The sequence below is a fragment of the Lathyrus oleraceus genome, chromosome 4 (assembly GCF_024323335.1).
Source record: "Lathyrus oleraceus cultivar Zhongwan6 chromosome 4, CAAS_Psat_ZW6_1.0, whole genome shotgun sequence".
Lineage (NCBI taxonomy): Eukaryota > Viridiplantae > Streptophyta > Magnoliopsida > Fabales > Fabaceae > Lathyrus > Lathyrus oleraceus.
In genome coordinates this window covers 46990430-47014312 of record NC_066582.1, presented here as the reverse complement: position 1 = coordinate 47014312, position 23883 = coordinate 46990430, and the positions used below count along the sequence as shown (strand labels likewise).

Sequence of the window (23883 nt, the reverse complement as noted above, 5' to 3'; positions counted from 1 at the left end):
TGGGCGTTCAAAGCGGTTCAGAAAGTTCTTCAGCAGAAGAAGGATGATTGTGCCAGTGCTTTGAAAGGTCTCGAGGAGGAGGTGGCTGTTGCTCGGCAGGAATTTTCGGAATCCCTTCGACAGAAAATAGAAGCCGTGAGTAGGGTCCATGATGAAATGCTGGAGCAGGAACAAGGGTTTTTTCCTGACCTTACCATTACCTCTGACCAACTGGATCCTTTGACATATGCTTCTGGAAAGGACACCGAAAGTGGTCATAGAGCTTCGGAGCTGGGTACCGACATCTGACTGCCTTTCATTCTTCTTTCTTTGTTTTATTTTTTCATGTAAGATTTAGCGGGGCCTTTGTTCCATAGTTTGTAAACAATATATATATATATATATATATATATATATATATATATATATATATATATATATATATATATATATATATATATATATATATATATATATATATATATATATATATAATTACCTTTAGGATGCTTGTACTTTTTGGTATATTATTGTTCCTTATTCAATCATTTTTATTGCCCGACTAGGATTCGAGGAGAGCTAGGATTTACTTTGGAACTATGCAATTCTCATAGTTCGTTTGCTATAGAAAATATAAATGATATTTGCTTAAAGTGTAAATGACCTTCAGTGTTTTATGAAGCCGTGCGTGACTGTTTCTTTTGAGAGTGCGTTTCATTATGATGTACACATTGCCTTGATGGAATACCGAGGTAGTAGCGTGTGATTGTACTCAAAATGTGCTTGCATGGAGGAAGCGTTGGTACACCTTAACCTGTTCGTACATAACTGATGAAATATGAGCTTGACTCTGGACGTTTATGCTTGCAATTGTACCTGTAAGTATTTCATACCAAACTAACTAGACACGATTATGCCTTAATCATGTTTATATAGATAAGACATGAGTTTCGTTAATTATGGTTGTGTTTAGGATTATACTTACAGAAAAGGGACATGAAATCGACTAGATGAGACCATGCTTTGAATTGCGCTCTGCGTCACAGAAGATCATATCAGTCCAAAGATAGATGATCCCCGTCCATTCCCTGAGGCAAAAGCTTGGATCAAGATGGACGTCTCCAGGCTTCACCACGGTCACCCTTGGACTGACTAGTTCCGAAAGGGGGGGGGGGGGGGGGGGGGGGGGGGGGGGGGGGGGGGGGGGGGGGGGGGGGGGGGGGGGGTAGGGGGGGGTGGATTGAAGGGGGAGTGAGGGTGCACCAAGTACGCATGAAAATGTGTATTTCTTTAACAAGGGGTATTTAAATGGTGTATTCAGACATGCAAAACATCTCTCTCTCTCTCTCTCTCTCTCTCTCTCTCTCTCTCTCTCTCTCTCTCTCTCTCTCTCTCTCTCTCTCTTCTCTCTCTCTCTCTCTCCTCTCTCTCTCTCTCTCTCTCTCTCTCTCTCGCTCTCTCTCGCTCTCTCTCTCTCTCTCTCTCTCTCCTCGCTCTCTCTCTCTCTCTCTCTCTCTCTCTCTCTCTCTCTCTCTCTCTCTCTCTCTCTCTCTCTCTCTCTCTCTCTCGCTCTCTCTCTCTCTCTCTCTCTCTCTCTCTCTCTCTCTCTCTCTCTCTCTCTCTCTCTCTCTCTCTCTCTCTCTCTCTCTCTCTCTCTCTCTCTCTCTCTCTCTCTCTCTCTCTCTCTCTCTCTCTCTCTCTCTCTCTCTCTGTGTGATGGACTAACATATTTAGACATTTCTCCATGTAAATAAAAAGTCCAAACCCAATAAATATGTCGAACTTGTCCTAAGTTTATAAGAAATGGCCATGTTTTTTCATGATATACAAAAATCACAAAATTTAAATTTAATCATATTAATTTTTTTATATGGAGAACAACCTGTATCTTTAAATAATATATCATCGTTTAAATCTTCAAAATAGATTTTATAAAATGCAAATAAAATTAAAAGTAAGGAGAATGAAATTTATAAAAAACAAATTTAAAAAAATATATAATATTTTAAAAAATATTTTTGTAGAATTTAATTATAATAATATTAAAAAAAGTTATTTTTTTTAAAGTTAAAACAAACTACTCATAAATATATTTAGTATTTCAACTAAATCCTAAAATAAACTAAATTTATGCACAGAATCAAATATCGAATATTCGAAGAAGTAACTGCAAAACCCTAATACGCTAACTAGAGTTGCACGTGACCCACGTGACTTGAGAATACAGAGCGAGCGCCGCAACGCTCAACTCACACTATCTCCGCTGAAATACAAAATCTTTAATCTCAACCGTCCAATACATTTCCACGTCATCAATCCGCGTGAATCCAAATTTCAACGGTTCAGATTTGTGTTTCGGAGCAACTGGGTTAGCGAAGGGAAGAACCGTTTTCTCTATTCCCCCGTTCACGATTTTCTCAACAACGAATTTCGAAATCTTCAGAATTTTTTTTTCTCTAGTTTTTGAATTTGGAAGATGAAGATAACAGAGGTATTGATGGAGAAGGTTGAGGAAAACGAGGTTATCGTTTTGAGTGATAATGAGGAAGAGTATGAATCTGTTGAAAAAGTTGTAGATGATGGAGAAGACAGTGAAGAAGAAGAAGATGATGATGATGGCGATGACGATGAAGAAGACAATGATGATGAGGATGAGGAGGACGATGACGCTACTGGCGCTGGTGATGAAGACGACGAAGATGATGAAGGTGGAGCAGGTGAAGGTGCACGTGGTGGTGATCCGGATGACGACGATGATGATAATGACGATGATGAAGATGATGATGACGACGACGATGAGGATGATGAGGATGAGGATCCCGAGGAAGAGGTAGATAACTATTTTTCGATTTAAGTAAACCCTAATTTTTTGATTTTATTTTTATTTTTATTTTTATTTTTCTGTCTTTACGCTTTAATAATCTGGTTTGTAAGTGGTTTATTTGCTTTTGTTGTGTTAATTTTGCTTGATTCGTTGATTTTTCCTTTGAAATTTATTTTTAATTTCTTAATTTTTGAAAGTGTTCAAAAGTTAGGGTTTATTTTCAAAAACCTGCGAATTTTTCAATTATAGATTTTTCCCCATAGATTTCTCTGTCATCAATCGAGACTCTCTAGTGTTGATTAATTTCTTTTTAAAACTAATAGCATAAATTCATATATAAATATTTTTTAACGGAATACAGAGTTCGGGATTCTGTTCATATGATTTTTTTTACGGAATTTCATGTGTGATTATTGTATTATGTTTAATAAAGTTTTCAAATTTTGTTTATTTTTTGATTTTGATATAGATTATTTTTATACTTTTTGCGGAACAGGGTTTCTTTAATCTTTGAATTAGACTTTAACTCAAGTTGAAATTTGATGTTTCCATTTTCATGATGAAGAAATTATTTGACCTAGTTTCTATTTATGGCTATGATTGAATATTGTAAAACGAGCCTAGGAGAACAAAATGTATTAAAGATTTTATCTATGGTTTGAGTATTTTATGACAAAATAGAGCAATTTTGATATTAAATGATGTAAAGTGACGGAATGGAATCCATTCCGTCCTGTTCGGCTCCATTCTATTCTTTTAATTAATCTAATGGAATGTAAGTTTATTCCAACCCCATTCCATCCAAACATAGCTTAAATTCTTCTCACATGGCAGAAGCATTATACAGTGGAACTGCTCCTTTATTGGGTTAGTTTAGATTACTTGAATTTTGAATGTGTTTTTGCTATAAGAACTCCAAGACACGATTCACATAAATAGTTATCTTAATGTAGCCGATCAAACAGATTGTATTTAATTGCATCAATTTTGTTGAACTATATTTTGATTTTTTCTGTATGCCTTTTTGGAATAGAGTGCTCCTTCTTACACATTGTTTTTTTAGGAGGATTTGGGAACAGAGTACCTTGTCCGTCCTCTAGGTGCTGCTGAGGAGGAGGAGGCGTCAAGTGATTTTGAACCCGTGGAAAATGGTGTTGATGAAGATGAAGTAGAAGAAGACGATGTTGAGGAAGCTGAAGGTGATGATGATGACGATGGTGAGAAGAAGGCTGCTGTGGTTCCACCGAAAAGAAAGAGGTCAGGCAAAGACGATTCAGATGATGATGATGGAGGAGAAGATGACGTCCGACCCTCTAAACGATAGAGTTGGATTCTTTGTTGGAGAACTAGTCAACTATCAATTATAGGTCAACATATCTCCCTGTTCTTAACACTTATGGAAGTGCTTGTTGCTATTTGTATTGTTATGTAGGTTTATTATTACTATATTTATCAGGTAAGTGCATAGTCAATAGTGGGGATGAAACTTGTAGCACAGATTTTACAGACTTGATTTTTAATCTTCTACCCACTTCTTAGGTCAGTAGATCTTGTTCATTACTTTTTCTTGTACTCTTAAATTGTTGGTAGATCTCTTTTGTTTCATTCAAGTTTTTAGTTTTGTGTAAAGCTCCTTTTACATATATGTCTATGTGTTTTGCTACAATTTTTTTTTACTGGTTTTTACACATGCTTTTAATTTTACACCTTATTATGTAGATATTATTTGAAATGTTTCAAAAATTAGCACAATAACGTGACATCGTAGTGTAGAATGATTTGTTGGTTGTATGGAGAGCTGGGTAAATAAATGGGTTTGCTTCGTTAAATCTGGTTTGTCTAAGCTCATATCTTAAATGGGCTGGTCAGATGGCAAATAAAACAAGGGAATTACTAATCCCACCTAAGTGGTGGAGAATTTCCATGTGAAAATTTTAAATTGTGAATTAGATTTTGGAGATACGTAGTGGATCATTCTTTTTAGTTAAAATGTTTTATAATAGAGTCATATCTAATATATTTGTTTTGGAGATGCATTTATGTGTTCATACCAAATAGAATTCTGAAATACATCTTCGTAACCGCATTAGACAATAGTTTTTGACTTTGATTTAGAGAAATTCTGACGAATAAGATGACATGTTAAAGGTATACTATTATTTTCTATTGGTTTGTTTAAATTAAATCATACAATTAATATGAAAAAATGACATATAAGAAATAAATTCAAAGTATCTGATAAAGTTGAAAAATAGGAAAAATATAATACAACCGATATTAAATCTAAAGTACAAATACTATAAACTTCTGTCTATGACGGGCTCCGCCGACGTCCATGGCTTTAGGGTCATCCGGAAAGAGTTTTTTGTCAATATTCGCCTGTCCAATCTTCATGATAATGCAACATTTAGGCAACACATCAACATGATTTGTCATAGCATGCTCCTCCTCTAGTATCTCTTGATGAGCTGGTCTCGGCGGATCTTTTGGAACATTCTATATCACATAAGGATGTGACATTGTGAAGAACTATCAGATGTAGCCGTATGCGAAGCTCCAGTCGCTAGGAGCTACGATACTCCTTGCCTCATTCGGTACACATGACCAGCAAAATATATGTGGAAAGTGCTAGAGGATCCAAGTCTGAAAATGAAACAGATTAATCATTAGTAATGGTGATGCAAAAGTGATATGAAAATGACACACAAACACTAAAAGACTAAGATGTTACCTATCATTTGTTTGATTTTCTACACACAACCTTCAAATAACTTAAAGTACAAGTAAATCAAACAAATGCCCCCTAGTTGTACTCATGGATCCGCTCACTCATCAAAGGATCGGACATAGATGACATCCACATAAGTGACACTCTTGTCCAAAAAAAACAATTCAGTGTAGATGACATTTATATTACTTAATTTTTCAAAAGAGCGCGGCAGTAATCCTTAGAGTGTATTAAGTATTTCCCATAAAACAATTCAGATTCATCCAATGTTGAGGGTTCGAAAATATAGTTAAGCTTATATCTTAAATGGGATGGTCTGATGGCAAACAAAACAATTCAGATTCATCCAGTGTTGAATATCACACCACGATATTACAACAATGCAACGATTCATCAACCAAACATATAAACCAATATATTTATCAATATAGTAGGCATGTTAATAATACTCAAACATCTCACCAATCACTACCATGTTATAGGTCTGAATGCTGGGTTTCTAACACTTCAAACGACATTAAATCAGACTTACGAAATGAAGGTTATGACCAAAATCGTTGGGTTATGTCAATAATTCATTAACCGAACATATGAAAAAAAACTTCACTAATATAGTAGGCATATGAATAATAATAAAACAACTTACCTATCACTATCATGTAATAGATCTTAGCATTGGCTTTCTAACGCTTCAAACAACACATCATTTCGGTATGCGGATCAAAAGTTATGGCCAAAATCGTCGAATAATGCAAAACAACATTCTGGTAGTTATGTATCAACACATAACATTTATAGGTCAGAACATAACATCTATAGGCCGTAACATAACATTTATAGTTCAGAACATATACTCCATTTTTAAAGCCTGTATGTTATGTCCTATGTGATTACTGCATGTATCGACCTATGACATATACAGGTCGGCACAAGACCTTCATAGGTCGAGCTATAATACGAAAATTTCCCAAAAGTCAGTTTGTTAAACCATCCAAATACTCCCTCATGTGCCATAAACTTATGCTACAAAAGTCCATCAAATAAAATCCAATTTCTCATGATTATAGCTTCCTAATTCATCAATTACTCCATAGTTTTCATGAATCAATATCATATTATAACACATCATCATACTCATCATTTCTAAATCACCAAATAACACAAATCAAGGTTAAAACCTTCAAACATCAATCAATGGCATAACATCATAAATAACATCAAACATACATATGATACATGGACTTCACACCAAATTCATCATACAATCAACAATTATAACATAGAAACAAGAATTAGATCTAGAACACCTAACCCTAAGGAGGTTAAGGGTTCCTCCATTCCACCCTTCTACCATATCCTTTACTATTGGAACAAATTCCCACCCTTACCTGAATTCCTTGCAACAATTCTGAAGCAGATCCTTCACTCTTTTCCTCTAGATAACCCTTAGCCTCTTGCCCTAACCTTCCTTCTCCTTTCTCCAAATTTCTACATACGTTGTAATTCTGATTCCTTTTTCTCAAATCACATTTTTTTTCTATTAACCCTCTTTCTCCCAATAGACTTTCCCTATTATACCCTCAAATTAACCTTGTAATTACCACATTACCCTCAAAATCTCTACACACTCCCTTTTTCTTATTATATAATTAAATAATCAATTAAATCATTATTTTAATTATCTAAAATAACTCTAAATTATTCTAGATTAATCCTAGGGTCACTATCCCTTAAATATTCTTCTATCTCAAGGACACATACCCCACAAACACCCAATAACAAAGTAAACATAAAAATACACAATTAAATCAAAATGACTTATATAGAATAAATGGTAAAAATTGGGGTGTTACATAGGCCAAATGTAGTTTCCTTGGTTAAGCCTGGCGAGCATCTTAAGGTTAGCGAGATGTCATAGATGGGCATGACGCTGGTGGAGCAGGTCGACGTGAGCAAGTATGGCTATGTTGTTGTAGAAGTAGTTGGGACCCCAACTGAAGGTGAGAAAAATATACACAAGAAAGAGGAGGGGGTTGAATTGTGTATGAGAAAGTTTACTTCTTTTTCTTAAACTTGATTCAAAACTTAAGGTGTCAAGCTCAAATTCTAATCCAACTAAGAGTCTGAATCAAATCAGTGTCTGACTTCAGAGTTTGTTACATAATGGGATGTAAATGCAGAAGTAAATAAAGATACACACAATATATCCTGGTTCCTCTCAACCCGAGAGTAGTCTAGTCCCCTTATAGCACTAGGTATTTTCACTATAATCAATAAATTACACTTTGCTCAATCAAACTATAAAGAGACTTCTTCTCAAGCCCTCAAGCAAGAGACTTAATTGCCTGAATAACTCATTCAGAACTTCCTGCTCAATCCCACAAAAAGAGACTTCTTGCTCAATCTAACAAGAAAGAGACTTCCTGCTATGACCTAAAGCATGAGACTTCAAGGTTCAATCACACTAATCAAGACTTCCTTGCTCTACCCTCAAGCATGAGACTTTAATGCAAAATCATTAGCAAAAACTTCTTCGATCAAGCACTCAGTAAGAAATCAGGGGCTTTGATAAGACAAGACTACTTTGGTACAACGTACAGATCAAATTCCCTTCAGACTTTCAGAATCTGAGCTGTCATCAGAAGCTGGGTCGAGACCAAAGTCAGAACCTTCAGAGTCTAATGCCTTCAGATGCTGATGAACTACTACAGATTCTGATCAATCAGAATATGAGTTAGTTCTGTTTGGAACTTATTCTTTTGATAGACTTGAAACCTTGGTACAATTTGACTTCAGAACCTGCACACTTGAACAACTATTAGCAAACCATATTATTCTCGAAATACATTATTATCATCAAAACCTTTTAAGGGCATAAACAAATCTTGTTCCAATAATCTCCCCCTTTTTGATGATGATAAACAAATTTATTCATGGACAATGGTTGATGACTTAATTAACATAGTCTAACATCAGAGTCTGAGGTTTATAAGCCCCCCCTAAGTTAGACAGTCCATTAAGGTGAGGTTTGTAAATTACCCCTAAGTCTGATAGTCCATTAAGACGAGGTTTGTAAGCTCCCCTTAACTCCATATCTATATTAATTGAATCTTATAATTATAATCAACAAATTCTAACATCAGGGTCTGAGGTTTGTAAGCTCCCCCTGAGATTGACAGACCTTAGGTTGAGGTTTGTAAGCTCTTCCTTTAGTCTGACAGTTCATTAAGGTAAGGTTTGTAAGCTTTCCTTAAGTCATGTCTTTGTTAATTAAATTTATCATTTAATCCTAGTAAGATAAATTACTCAAAAATAAATAAATAACTTAGAGTTTATAACTCAGAAGCTGTTTTGTCCGAAACTACTTTGTTCAAGTTATGATACTTCAATCTCTTCTTAAATACTCCATGCATTTTCCCCCATTTGTCATTATCAACAAGTTTTTAAAGAAAGAGAAAAAACAACAAAACTGAGAAAAATAAAACGCAATTTAAAATACTTTAAATACATAGAATTTTGAAAGAGTTTAAAACACTGAAAATTTTGAAACACTTAAAAACCAATTTAAAGGATTAAAAAGAATTTTTCAAAAGAAAATGACATTTTAAAACAATTTAAAGCCTTTTCAAGAAACATAATGAAAAGACAGTTAACCAAAGAATTTTTTTACTTCTTATGGTAAATCACTACTGTTTCAGTTCCCAAGAAGTAATTATGATACATTATGGCATGCTTAATTAGTGATTGGATTTGAGAATTTCAAAGATTATAAATTCAAACATGCAAAGTGTTTGATCTTCCAAAATTTATAAAAGCACATAACTTGTTCAAGCCAAATCACAAATCCATATTCACTAAACATACATCTTATTCGAAATGAATACAAATTCTGAGTAATCTACTACTCCTATTGTTTCAGAGGCTCCTATAGTTGTCATACCCAAATTATTAACTCTAAGATCCCATATCTAATTTGCATCTTTTGCATACAAACAAGACCACATCTTGGCCCTTCCCTTAACCATCTTTGGGTTTGCTTCTTGTAGGGATCACCAAGAACCACTTTGTTTACCTTTATGTTTATATATTCATTTCTTATCTAACCACTAATAAAAATACCAAAAATATGTCTTGTTTCCCTTAAGTTTATTGTGCAAGGTAGGGCTCCTCAAGTCAAAAGCATCTCAAAGTTTGGTGGTTTACTTCTCAAGAAAAGTCCAAGGTTCATGTGTTTATTTCCATGTCTTCTTCAACGAGCAACTTCAATCTTTGAGCTATATAATCAAGAGGCAATAAAGGACACCTCATCTTGAGTTCATATGATCACCCATGTGCTTTAGAATGCAAGAAAAGTCCAAGTGTACAAGCTTGTTCCAAGTGGTTTGACCTAAAAGTCAACATTTTGAAGTCAAGGTTCCAAGGATCATAACTCCTTCATTTCTCAACATTCTTTGAATGCTCCTTTTTGCATATGACTCTTCTCAACATACTCTACAACTTCTCTTTACATGATAAGAGCCAATTATTCTTGGAGGATCATCAAAAGTTTGGAGACATTATAGGTCATTTGTGGACTTAGTGAAATTTGACCTATTTTCAAGTGACTTTTTGCCAACTTTCAAAGATCATAACTTCTTCAATTTTCAACATATGGAGATGATTCTTTTTTCACATTTCCATTGGTGATACACTCTACAAGTTTTCTTCAAGGACCAAGGCCAAAATATGCTTGGAAGACCATGGAATTCATTGGGACATTATAGGTCATTTTCAGTCATGAAGCACTCAAATTTTTCTAAGTTATGGAACCAGTATTTTATGCAACTTCAACACACCATAACTTTGTGCTCAAACATCCAAATGTAACCTTTCTTGGCTCATTGTAATCCTGACATGATGTTAACACATTGCAAAAATAATGGGATCAAAAAGCCTATTGAGTAGGATACCCATTGAGTTGAACATGGTGACTTGAAACTGAAGAAATCACCATTGCCCGAAATTTGATCAACACTAAAATCAATTCCAAGCCAAATCAGCAAGTGTTTTGGTCCTAAACATGTTTTAACAAACCTCCAGAAGTTAATTGACACTTAAAACGCATCATTTGGCTGAGTTTTGAGGAGTTTTAAGTCACACTTTTCACACACTTGGATCAAATTCGTTTTGCACGAATTCTGCATTATTCCACACGTATTTGGATCCAAACACATTCCCTATAAATAAAGGAACCTATTGCCGTCATTTGCAAGCTTTGAAGAGCCAAGGAACCCCTACTGCAACTCGAAATGTTTCCAGAAAATTCAACTAATGTGTTTTGAGTTTCAGCGCGTTTCAATCGATTTACTTGATTCCATTAGCTCCATTTGGATCCAGTTTCATTTTTCATCGAAAAAATCCCAAAATAATTTATAAAATTTCTTTTATTTTTCTTCATCTGATTTTTATTTTTCCATATTTTATTTCATTGATTTTTTTATTTTTCATGAATTTTCTCTTTTCTCCTTTGTTTTAATAGGTTTAAAAATACTTTTATGCATTTTAAAATTTTGAAAATTTTATTATATGTTCCTCATTTTATTTCCAACCTTACACAATTTTCTTGACCATTTATTTGGTGTTTTGAAGGACTTTGTGGATTTTCCATTTATTTCCATTTTAAAATAATTTAAAAATACCTTTAATGCATTTTTATTTCATTTTAATTGCATTTTAAATCTGTTTGACCTTGTGGACTTCTGTTGGCCTTAGATTATGAGGATTTTGACTTCAAGTCTCATCAAACTCAATGGATCTTGGGTGTTGATGGGGTGAAAACCCTAATCCACCAAAACTGATGATTGATTTTGATGATGACTTGATCAAATTTGTGATTCAATTTGGGTTTGACCTCTCTTGTCCCCTTTCTTCTTCATCCATTTATTTTACTTTTGATCAATTGGATGAATTTGTGTCCATGTTGTTCATGATGTGTGGATTGGTACTTGATGAACTTTCATCATTTCAAACCTACCTTCTAAGTGATCATGAATCATTTAAGGTACTTTGGATTGATGCATAAGTTTGTCTTAAGTGTCATAAAATATGGATTAAAGTAATGGACCATCCTCTTAGCCTTTGTGCTTGATCATCCCCTTTCCTTTTATTTTTCTTGTGTGTCATAACTTTAGGAGAATGATTTACATATCATTTCTCTAGCATGTATTAACACAAATATTATTATTGACTGACCTTAGATAGTTGCGACTTCTACATAAGTCCAATTACGATTGCTTAACATAGCGCTAAATTTGTCCCAAAGACAATTGCATTTTTATAAGTGAGATTATAAGTCTCCTATTCCTCATGGTATTGTGTAAAAATGTTGATCTTTTTCCATTTGTGAGAGCTAGTGGCATACCTGTTGATCTTTATCCAAGTTGGAGCCTGATCTCACCTGATCAGGAGGGCCTTCCAAGGTCTTGGTGAATGGGCCGGAGAATGAAATGAGAGGGGGGTGTACCTGCAAGGTGCTCCAACGCTTAAGTCAGAAAAGGTACAGAATGAGATTATCAGAGTGTGAGTTAGAATACCTGCCCCTTTGCCATGAAAGGGGTATTTATATTGAGCCCCCAGCGCTGGGCCAAGGCTCCTAATGGGCTGGATTAGCTAGGCCCAAGGAGGAGCTGCCAGGGGACGCGTAAGAAGCGTTAAGACCTAGACCAAGGTCTGCCCCCTGGTCCAACTGCCCCTATCCCTAAGGAGACAATATAGGGGAGTTGGGTGACGTGGTGAGTGAGATGCCGTTATGGCTCTGCCCGACACAACTTAGATGCCCGCGGCGTGGGTTGACGATGAGTGGATGGAGATCATATGAGGAGGACCCGCTCGTTGTCCGACACGTATTTAAGGGGCCGGGGAGACATTCTCCGGGCGGACGGTCGTTCACCTGACGTGTCCCCGTGGTCGCTTGGATACGGTCGTTTGGACGTGGGCTTGGCGAGCATTGGGCCGCGCCGTGCTAAGCGTCGTGGCCCAGTCCAGAACAGGAGCCCCCCAAGTCGAGTCTCTGAGCCAGAGAGATGACTTATGTTTCAACTAAGGGTTCCCCGAGACGATGGGGAAGCTTGATCGTTAGACAGGTGAGGTCGTAACAGACCTATTCATGACTGACATTTCTCCGGGAATGTCGGGGATGGAGGTGATCGGTTGATCTGCTCCTTCCTTGTAGTAAACGTGGGTATGGCGCGGGGAGGAGGCGTCTTGGTGAGTCGAGGAGACGGACAGGTGCTCGGGTCGTTTCAGCTTCTTATCTTTGATAGACGTGTCTCACGATTAGTGGCGTCGCTTCGTTTCGCGCGCAAAGACGGCGTAGGCAGGCTAGGCAATGATGACCTAGCGTGTTGGTCCACGTGCCAAGCCCTATAAAAAGGGGTTGAGTAACTTCATTTCTACCTTTTTTTCTCGCTCATACGTTCACCGGAGATCTCCACCTTCTCTCTCGTTTGCTTGCTCAACCGTCTGGACCGCCGTCTCCGCCCGTCCTCCTATCTGAACCACCGTCTTCTGCTCGGACACCACCGTACCCTTTCAACTTAACTATGTCAGGTACGATTTTCCACTGTGACCCATTCTTTTTCCTTGTTGTTTTCTGTCAAACGCATGATAATGTTGTAGAAATGTGGTTAGGTTTAACTTGGGAACAGTGTAGTGGACTGTAGGTGTATATTAGGTGGTAGAAAATAGGGTTGGGATCCTACTGTACCGGGCATAAACTTCATATGCTGGGCAATACTTGCATAGGCTGTATGAAGTTTATGCCCGGTCTCCATAGAGTGCGCGCGCCACCGAGTTGAGCACGGTTAGTGTCCGTCGCCGCTACGCCCTTTCACTTGACCTGCGGTGGAAGGGTGGATTTGATATGACGTCGAATTCACTCTTTCTGTCTGCGTTTCAGGTGCTACCGGGCGCTTACGACCGAGGAAGGAAGATTCTGGGTCCTCCACCGAAGACGCGACAATCGCTCGTCTCCCTGTCGGGGATGGGAGTGTCCGAGATGGTACCGAACACGCCTCCTCTTCCGGGCAGGTCGACTTCTCATGGGTTGCGGACGAGCCCTTGGAGGAGGAATCCGACTTCTGTGACGAGGCCATCACTGCTCACGCTATGGTCGAGACCATAAGCCGGGAGGATCCACCAAACTGGTATTGCTGCGCCCCCAAGGAAGAAGACCGCATTTGTCATCATTTCCCGGGGAAGCAGTTCACCATGTATGAATTTGCTTTTCGTGAGGCGGGGATCAGACTGCCCTTCAACTCCTTCCAGATGTCGGTCTTCAAGTGGCTCCGGCTGGCGCCGTCCCAACTACATCCTAATGCCCTCGCATTTATGCGGGCATTCGAGTTAGTTTGCCAGTTCCTCGGCATTGGTTGCACCCGGGCTCTCTTCTTCCACGTCTTCCATCTCCAGAGGTCCGGTTCCCGTGGTCGCCACAGTTGGGTTTCTTTCAGGCAGCCCGTGCGTCTGTTCAAGACGTACGAGGATTCTGTTCGCCATTTCAAAAGCCGGTGGTACGTGGTGATGCCGATTACCCGGGCTGCCCTTCACTCTCTATACTACTATCAACGGGAACCCAACGGGGAGGAGACGCTGATGTCGAAGATACCGCTGAGGTGGCAGCGTGATCATTTCGATCTCTCCACGGCGCATTACCGGGTCAAGTACGCGATGCTCGGCGAGGAGGATAGGCTCGCGTACAAGAAGCTGGTCGATTACGTGCAGAGCTTCAGCTTGGCGTTCTGGGCGAATCGACAGGGCGTGCCCTACCTGGATGAGGCCGGGGAGCTAATCACCGAGACGCGTTATATCAATACGAAGGCTCTGCTCGAGTGTGATACCGAGGAGGAAGCTCTGGCGTTATTGAGTAGGCAGACTTTGTTTAGCTTTTTATTTCTGTTTATGACTTCGGTCGCTAATGTTTGTGTGTAATTTACTTGCAGGTGCCATGCCCAATGCTCGTGATCGGGTGCTGAAGCTAGCGAATCAGGTCGGCGCTCCTGACCGGGTGCCCAAGAAGAAGAAGAAAACTGTGGCCCGTGTCTCGGAGACTGCTGGCGATGCCGGGGTCGGTCCCTCGCAGGCGGCGAGCGTGATTCCTTCCTCTCCTCCTCGATCTAACCCGATCACCATTCCTGATAGCAGTCCGTCGCCAGCGGCTTCTCCCCTCCATAAACGGAAGCGTCCGGCTGGGGCCCTTACCAGGTCGTCTCCAGGAGGTTCGCATGGACCGGGCAGCTATCTTCTGCCTCCCTGCTATGTGGAACGGTCGTTCTTCAAGGCCGAGGAGTCGATTGCTGTGCCTGCGCCTGAGGCCAAGGCTATTCTGGACCAGGATGTTGCTGCCCGGAGGAAAGATCTGGCCAGGGATATTGCTGCCGTCATCCGGGTGATGGAGACGACCATGGTTCTGACCGACACTTCGGTCTCCACCGCCTCGCTGGAGGAAGCCCTTTTGCAGGTTCGGACAGAGAAGGAAAGACTATCTCAAGATCTGTCGGACTACAAAGAAGAGCATCAGCTGCAGGAAGGGCTGCGCCAGAAGCTGGAGGAGGTGGAAAGGGAGAGGGACCAGTTGAAGGCTGCTAAGGCGAGCCTGGAAGAGCAGGTGGTCGACCATCAGAAGCTGATCGAGGACAACGCCTACCTACGGGCTCAGGTTGAGTCTCTCGAGGGAAAGGTCCGTCCTCTGGCAGATGAGACCGAGGAGGAACGCGCCTTTGGCTCGCGCGGTGAGCTGCTAGGGCATATTCGGACTCTCAACCAAGATCTTGTGGCCTGCTTCAAAGAGGGTTTCGACAATGCTGTCGAGCAGCTCGGGCTTCTGAACCCTGAGTTGGTGACGGAAGGGTCGGCCTATAACTGCTGCGTCCGGGATGGTGAGATCATCTGCCCGTTTGAAGTGGATGAGGAGCTGGGGGGAGAAGAAGAAGAAGAGGATGAAGAGGAGCTCCGAGCGGAGTCTTAGTTTATATGTTTTTCTTATCATGGCCTGCGTGCCTTATGTATTTTGGCCTTCGGGCGTTGTAATATGGCCTTCGGGCGTACTTGGCTTCGGCCGCTTTTGTCGTTTCTAATGTATGAATATTTTTGTTACCGTTCATTGTGCTCGTTTGTGTTTGATACTTGTTTGCATGAATTCGTACTCTGCTCGACTTTGTTAATCTCCTCGGTTTAGGGAACCGACGAAGTGTCGGGCTTTGTGCCCGTGGGTATCGAAGCCCGGGTCCGTTGTTCGAACCCTGGTCCCGAGGCTTGGGTCCTCCCATCGCGAGCTGGGTGCCCTGCCAGTCTTGGTACTTCGACGTTGGGTCTTAGTCAAGATCCCAACCGTCGGGGAGGGTTGTGTTTGTTATGTGACCCCGGATCGTTCCCGGGTCTCGTGGTTCCTCCCTGGGGTTTTGGGGACGAAGAGCGTGGCCGTACCTGCCACGTCTCCCCGTGGCGTACTTAGCTGTAATATTGTCTAAGTTTTTCTGCGTTCCATGGTCGAGCGAGTTGTTCTCCTTGTAGGTTTTCTAGGTAATAGGCCCCGTTGCTCGTTTTGTCGCGGACGCGGTAAGGGCCTTCCCAGTTGGCCGCCAGTTTGCCCTCTCTCGGGTTTTTCTGGTTTCTTCTGAGGACCAGGGTGCCGACCTGGAACTCTCTTTTTATGACTTTCGCGTCATGGCGTAGTGCTATTTTTTGTTTGAGGGTTGTTTCCCGGAGAGCTGCTTCGGAACGTATCTCATCGACTAGGTCGAGCTCGGCTCTAAGGGTCTCATCGTTCATTTCCTCGTCTAGGGGCTCCTCCGTCCTCCTCGTTGGCGTCCGTATCTCCACCGGGATGACTGCCTCGGTGCCGTAAGTTAGTCGGAACGGGGTTTCCCCGGTGGTAGAATGTGGTGTCGTGCGGTAGGCCCATAGGACGCTATGTAGCTCCTCGACCCATGCCCTCTTTGCCTCGCCGAGTCTGCGTTTGAGGCCACGTAAGATTACCCTGTTGGCCGCCTCTGCCTGCCCGTTCGTCTGCGGATGCTCGACAGACGTGAAATGTTGTGTGGTGCCCAGGCTGGCGATGAAGTCCTGGAATCCTCCGTCCGTGAATTGTGTCCCGTTGTCTGTGACAAGTGCCTGGGGTATACCGAACCGAGCGAGGATGTTGCGTTTGAAGAACCGGAGAATGTTCTGCGCGGTTATTTTAGCCAGTGCCTCCGCCTCGATCCATTTGGTGAAGTAGTCCACCCCGACGATGAGGTATTTATTCTGATATGATCCGGTGACGAAGGGCCCGAGGATGTCCATGCCCCACCACGCGAAGGGCCATGGGGAAGACAGCGATTTGAGGTCGTTCGGGGGTGCGAGGTGCATGTCGGCATGTCGTTGGCATTTGTCACATCTTTTGACGTGCTCTTTCGAATCGTTTTGCATGGTCGGCCAGTAGTAGCCTGCTCGAAGGGCTTTTCGTGCGAGCGATCGTCCGCCGAGGTGTTGAGCGTTAATTCCCCGGTGTATCTCTCCAAGTATGTCGGGGACTTTCTCTTCCTCGACGCATTTGAGTAGTGGGATGGAGAATCCTCTCCGGTAGAGTTTGCCTTCGAGGAGTACGTACGAGCATGCGCGTCGTTTGACAGTGGTCGCCTCTTTCGGGTCAGCCGGGAGTTCGTCTCGTGTGAGGTAATTGTAGATGGGTGTCATCCAACAGTGGGCATCTCCAATAGCGTTGACCTCGAGTGGAGGCGGTAGTTTGTTGATGCTGGGCCGAGGGAGGATTTCTTGGATTACTGATTTATTCCCACCCTTTTTCCTCGTGCTGGCTAGTTTGGAGAGAACGTCTGCCCGTGTGTTGTGCTCGCGGGGTATGTGTTGAACTTCCCATTTTTCAAATCTATCAAGTTTTTCTTTGACGAGGGACAAGTACTCGAGGAGGTTGTCGTTCTTGGTTTGGTATTCTCCTCGCACTTGTGAGGCCACGAGCTGGGAGTCGGTGGATATTTTTACCTCTTTTGCTCCTAGGTCCTCGGCTAACCTCAGGCCTGCGAGGAAGGCTTCGTATTCGGCTTGGTTGTTTGATGTTGGGAACGCTAGCGCTAATGATACCTCTATCAGGATCCCTTCTTCATTTTCGAGGATGATCCCGGCCCCGCTGCCTGATGTGCTAGAGGCGCCATCGACGAAGATCGTCCATTTGTGGGCGCTTTCTGCTGGAGTCGGGCAGTGGGTCATCTCCGCGACGAAGTCGGCCAGTGCCTGAGCTTTCAAGGCTTTTCTATTTTCGTATTGTATGTCGAATTCGGAGAGTTCTAGGGACCACTTGAGCATCCTCCCGGCCATATCCGGGCGCCCGAGCAGCTGTTTGATTGGCTGGTCGGTCCTCACCTTTATCGTGTGTGCGAGGAAGTAATATCGTAGTCTCCTTGCTGTGTTGATGAGGGCCAGGGCGACCTTTTCGATTTGCTGATATCGGAGCTCGGGACCTTGGAGTGCTTTACTCGTAAAATAGATGGGTTTTTGTCCTTCGTCGGTTTCTCTTATTAGAACGGCGCTGACGGCCTCGGTCGCCACGGATAGGTATAAGTATAGGGTTTCCTTTTCTGATGGCCGTGATAAGACCGGGGGTTGGGACAGAACCTTCTTTAGATGGAGTAGCGCTTGCTCGCATTCATCGGTCCAGTCGAAGGTAGCCTCTTTGCGAAGGAGTCTGAAGAACGGCAACGCGTGCTGGGCGGACTTGGCGATGAAACGGGAGAGTGAGGCGAGCACTCCATTGAGTGACTGGATCGATTTTTTGGTTTTCGGGGTCGGAAACTCCGAGAATGCCTGGCATTTGTCGGGGTTGGCCTCGATCCCTCTTTCGGTGAGGTAGAAACCGAGGAACTTGCCTGCCCGGACTCCGAACGTGCATTTCTCGGGGTTGAACCTCATTTTACACTGTCTCGCCTGCGCGAATACCTTCGTAAGGTGTCGAGCATGGGTTATCTCCTCGTGTGATTTGACGATCATGTCGTCCATGTATACTTCGAGCATGTCCCCTATTTCGTCCTTGAAGACTTTGTTCATCATGCGTTGGTATGTAGCGCCAGCGTTCTTGAGCCCAAACGGCATCACGTTGTAATAGTAATTGCCCGTTGGGGTCATGAACGCTGTGTGTTTCTTGTCTGCGGGCGACATAGGGATCTGGTTGTATCCACTATATGCGTCCATGAAGGACAAGAGTTTAAAACCTGCAGAGTTGTCAACGAGCGAGTCTATATTAGGGAGGGGGAAAGCATCTTTCGGGCAAGCCCTATTAAGATCAGTATAATCCACACACATACGCCATTTTCCATTATTTTTCTTAACGAGGACTACATTAGAGAGCCAGGTTGTGTACTGGGCTTCAGAAATAAAATTTGCCTCTAAGAGGTCTTTTACAGCTCGCTCGGCAGCCTCTGCCTTTTCGGGCGATTGCTTGCGTCTACGCTGTGCTATGGGCTTGGCTGCCCGGTCTACAGCTAGCTTATGACACGCGATCTCGGGGTCCAGCCCGGGCATTTCTGCGGCATTCCACGCGAAGAGGTCGGAGTTCTCTTTGAGGCATGCTACTAGCTCTTCTCTTGTTTCCTCGGGTAGTCCCTTACCTATCTTCACCGTCCTTTCCGGATCGTCCCCAAGAGGAATGAGTTCGAACTCCCCGTCGGGGATTGGTCGGACCGGGTGTTCGAGAGAGCGTTCCTTGGGGAACCTCCCCTCTTCGGTCTCGTCCAGCCCGATGCGACAGTCGAGGTCGATGGCGTTGACTCCTCGGGCAGGATCCTCGGTCTTGAGTTTTTTGTTGTTGCAGTTGCTCTTCGTGCTGACTACGGCCTGTCCTTTTACTGCGGCGTCGTAGCATCGTCGGGCTGCTTCGATGTCACCATGGATGGTGACCACACGTCCCAATTTGGTGTAGTATTTCATCTTCAGGTGGACGGTGGATGGGACCGCAGTGAGTTCGGCCAGTGTCGGGCGTCCAAAGATGCAATTGTAGAGAGACGGACAGTCTACGACCAGGAATTGGATTTTGACTTCCCTGGCCGTTTCTTGTTCGCCGAAGGTGACGAGGAGCTCAACATATCCCCACGGTCTGGTTGTTGCTCCGTTGAATCCTTGGAGATCTGATCCGACGTAGGGGGCTAAGTTGGTCTTGTCTAGCTTCAGAGTCTTGAAGAGGTGGACGTACATGATATCCACTGAGCTGCCTTCGTCGACCAGGATGCGTCGTACGTCGAATCGGGCCATCTTTGCTCTTATCAATAGTGGGATGGCCGAGTTCGGGGATCCGCCCGGGAGTTCCTCCAGGAAGAAGGATATTGGGTTGGATTTTCCCCGGTATTTTGTCAATGTCGCTTTCTGCTCGGGGGCAGTCAGTAGGAGTTCGTCGAACTTACGTTTGACGGAGAGGGCCGCGGATTCCCCGTTAGTTCCTCCTCCTGATATCACCAGTGTGGTAGGGAAGTCTTCCCAGGGGCTGAGTGCAGTGATCTTGCCCTCGGGTAATGGTTCGGGGAGGAAGAAATCTTCCGGTCGTGACACGCAGAGGGCCACTTGATAGGGAGAGTTGTCAGGGGGTGTGTTTTCCCGGGGTCTCTTCTTCTCTGGCTCGTCGTGTCTGGGAGCTTCGTTCTTCCTCGTGTACTGCTTCAGGTGCCCTTCTTGGATTAAAATTTCAATCGCATCTTTCAGGTGGACGCAGTCTTCGGTCACGTGCCCGTGACTTCTGTGGAACCGGCAGTACTTTGATTTGTCGGTGTGGGGCTTTGGTGCAGACGGTTTTGGGAACCTAACCCTGCCCTGCTTAAATTCAGAGTTGATACATTCTGCGAGGATACGCTCTCGAGGAGCTGTCAGTAAGGTGTACTCGCTATATCTGCCCGCGGGGCCTCTTCCTTCCCGGAGCTCGCGAGGTCTTTCTTCTCTTTGTTTGTCTCCGTTGCGACGGGAAATGCTCGTGTCCTCGCGTTTTGAGTGCTCGGTCTCCCCAGCGTTACGTCCGCTGCGGGCATTGTGTGCCACCTGCTTTTCCTCGTATCTGATGTAGGCCTGGGCTTTATGCAGGAGCTCGTTTAAGGTGCGGGGAGGCTCGATCCCTACGGCTCTGCTAAGTTCACTGCCGGGTAAGAGACCTCTCTCGAGGAGATACTTCTTCATGTGCTCGGTGGTATCTACCTCGACAGCTTCCTGGTTGAATCGCTCGATGTATGAGCGCAGTGTTTCATTCTTCTTCTGCACTATGGCTTCAAGGGTCGCCTCAGTCTTGGGGTGACGACGGGAAGCTGTAAAGTGCCGGGTGAACATGGACCTCATGACTCTCCATGACGTAATGGACTCAGGGGCCAAGCTTTTGTACCAGGCCATGGCCCCTTTCCTGAGGGTCGTTGAGAACAGTCGGCATTTGAGGTGCCCGGTTATATCATTGCGGTAGTCGAGCATCGCGTTGACGTTGTCGACGTGATCGTCGGGATCTGTAGTCCCGTCGTACACAGCTAGGTTAGGCGGTTTCTCCATGCCTTTGGGGAGCGGGGCCTCCATTATTGCCCGAGATAGGGGGCAATGCAAATCTTCCTCATCGCTCCTTAAGGGAGACAGTTCGTTGTTGTCGGGGCTGTGCCCGCGCCTTGGTGATGTTCTCGCTCGACCACCGTCACGACGGGCGCGTGCCCTGCTGGCGTAGGGTTCGGGAGAGCGACGTCCTCGCTTCTTCGTTGGCTCCGAACGCTGTTGTATCCTACTCACCGGCTGGGGCCGGGCTTCTTGTCGTTCGGCTTCGAGGGCCGTGATTCGTTCGTGCTGCTGGTGGAGCATAGAACCGGCCTGATTGAGGGCATTCACCATGGCAATCATTACGGCGTCTCCTTCAACGGGAACGGGAATGGGATGAAATGTCTCTGCCCCTAAATTGTGGGCGTGAGAGGCATCTCCGTTGTTTTGGGGCTCTGGAGACGGGGTGGATGGATGACCGTCCCGAACGTCCGCTTCATGGGATGGCGGGCCGTCGTCCATGTTGTAGTTGACGAGGGGACGGCTGTGATCGCTATGTTGTTCTCCGGCCATGTTGGAAGGACAGAAATAAATGAGCTTTTGATCCTCGTTTGATGAAGATGGGGATAGCTAGTTCCCACAGACGGCGCCACTGATCTCACCTGATCAGGAGGGCCTTCCAAGGTCTTGGTGAATGGGCCGGAGAATGAAATGAGAGGGGGGTGTACCTGCAAGGTGCTCCAACGCTTAAGTCAGAAAAGGTACAGAATGAGATTATCAGAGTGTGAGTTAGAATACCTGCCCCTTTGCCATGAAAGGGGTATTTATATTGAGCCCCCAGCGCTGGGCCAAGGCTCCTAATGGGCTGGATTAGCTAGGCCCAAGGAGGAGCTGCCAGGGGACGCGTAAGAAGCGTTAAGACCTAGACCAAGGTCTGCCCCCTGGTCCAACTGCCCCTATCCCTAAGGAGACAATATAGGGGAGTTGGGTGACGTGGTGAGTGAGATGCCGTTATGGCTCTGCCCGACACAACTTAGATGCCCGCGGCGTGGGTTGACGATGAGTGGATGGAGATCATATGAGGAGGACCCGCTCGTTGTCCGACACGTATTTAAGGGGCCGGGGAGACATTCTCCGGGCGGACGGTCGTTCACCTGACGTGTCCCCGTGGTCGCTTGGATACGGTCGTTTGGACGTGGGCTTGGCGAGCATTGGGCCGCGCCGTGCTAAGCGTCGTGGCCCAGTCCAGAACAGAGCCCTTCTCACAAATGATGTATATGCTCATATTTTCGTGCTTGTGAGTGGATAGTTGAGTGTTCTCCAAAAAATGACCAAAGACATCTTTTCATCTTTACTAACATCCCTTACTAACTCTTCACTTGTACTAACTTCTATTTTAATTCCATTTGCATTATGCTTTTATTTTATGTCATTTACTTTATACTTTATGTTTAACACTTCATATCATATTGTTTGTTTTTATGTCATTTTGTTCTTTGTCCATTTGGACCTTTCTTTATATCTTTGTAAAGAAAACATTAATAAAGAAAAACCTAAAAAGATCTTGTTTCTCCTAACTCATGGACTTTTGGTTACTATCCTTGGCATCATTGTGGAGTTATGGACTTAGAATTAGGATCTTGACCTTTGCTTTGGGACTTGTGACCTTGGAATTCATATGATACCTTTGATTTGTGATCTCCTTTTGAGGACTTGGATTGGTTACTTTTGTTTCATCTGACACATGAATTACTATTTGCTTATTTTGCTTGCTTGAGGCTTAATCCAAAGGAGGGAATTCTTGCTTGACTTATGTCACAAAGCTTGGTATCTCTTGGTTAAATCTTTTTTCTTTAGCTTTTACTTTACTGCTCTAGGATAGTCTCTTCTTCTCCCCCCTTCTTTAATTTTCAAAATCTTCTCTCTTTTTTTAAAAACCTTCTTATTTTTAACTTGTACAACTTTCTCAATAAACCTTGAATTTTGTCAAGTGATTTTCAAAACATTTTTCTTAATAAATACTAATGCATCTTAAGCATATTCAGACTAATTTCAAAAGACTAAAAAATGTCTAACTCATTCAAACCATTTTATGCCTTTTGCGCACTTTTCCTTCTAAACTTTTTCTCAAGGCATTAGACATGTTTCATTTCCATAGTTGAGTTATAATTCTCCTATCTTTATAGTATTGATGATAATTCTTTTCCATCCGGGGGAGCTAGTGGCATACTTGTTGATCCTTATCCAAGTTGGAGCCCTTCTCATGATGATGCAAAGTTCTCATACTTGTGGGTGACTAGTTGAGTATCCTCCTTAAAAAGACAAAATGTCTTTTCCATAAAAAAAAAGAATCAAAACAAACCCCTTTTGTTATTTTTACCACGAACTACGAGGTTTTGATTCTTCATTGCACTTTATTGGTACGTAGGCATGAGACTCTAAAAGTGTTGGCAAACACCAAATCATAATAAATATACTTCTTTTCCCATCCCTCCAATTTTTAATAAACAACACTTTTTTCAAGCTAAAATATGTATATTTTCAAAGAGTTTCACATGGAGTACCATGGATGTTTAGGGTGCTAATACCTTCCCTTTGCATAACTAACCCTCAGACCCTTGTTCTCTTTCTATTAGTTTTGTTTTAAAAATTCTTTGGGTTTTGTTCTTACTTTTTCCCTTTTTCTTGGGAAATAATAAAAGCATGGTGACGACTCTTGCTTTGCGAGTTAAGTTAATCAATAGCTTAATCTCAAATTTTTTACCAATACAATAGTCTCTGAGGCAACTTCTGATCAATAGGTCAGACTTTCTAAAAAAATTCCTTCAACCTCTCGTCC

The 23883-nt window shown here is 43.0% G+C and overlaps 2 protein-coding genes across 2 annotated transcripts; one reads left to right on the top strand and one right to left on the bottom strand.

Annotated features, from left to right (window-relative positions):
* Window positions 1–2155: 2155 nt before the first annotated feature.
* Window positions 2156–4469, top strand: LOC127073155 (acidic leucine-rich nuclear phosphoprotein 32-related protein 1). Its single transcript, XM_051014277.1, has 2 exons — window positions 2156–2809; window positions 3867–4469. The coding sequence occupies exons 1-2, from the start codon at window positions 2456–2458 to the stop codon at window positions 4125–4127; spliced, it is 615 nt and encodes a 204-aa protein (XP_050870234.1). The 5' UTR covers window positions 2156–2455; the 3' UTR covers window positions 4128–4469.
* An 11547-nt stretch (window positions 4470–16016) lies between these two features.
* LOC127135936 (uncharacterized) lies at window positions 16017–21617 on the bottom strand. The gene is made up of 2 exons (XM_051062559.1): window positions 17158–21617; window positions 16017–16518 (listed from the first exon to the last, which is right to left on the bottom strand). Exons 1-2 carry the CDS (start codon window positions 21615–21617, stop codon window positions 16017–16019), a joined length of 4962 nt encoding a protein of 1653 aa, XP_050918516.1.
* Window positions 21618–23883: the final 2266 nt, after the last annotated feature.

Excerpts from the sequence above, each read along its gene's own strand:
- LOC127135936 (XM_051062559.1), bottom strand. The coding sequence starts at position 21,617 with ATGGCCGGAGAACAACATAGCGATCACAGCCGTCCCCTCGTCAACTAC. Across the intron at positions 16,519-17,157 it reads GTCAAACGACGCGCATGCTC|ACTCGGCGAGGCAAAGAGGG; the intron begins GTACGTACTCCT and ends CCTCAAACGCAG.
- LOC127073155 (XM_051014277.1), top strand. The coding sequence starts at position 2,456 with ATGAAGATAACAGAGGTATTGATGGAGAAGGTTGAGGAAAACGAGGTT. Across the intron at positions 2,810-3,866 it reads ATGAGGATCCCGAGGAAGAG|GAGGATTTGGGAACAGAGTA; the intron begins GTAGATAACTAT and ends TTGTTTTTTTAG.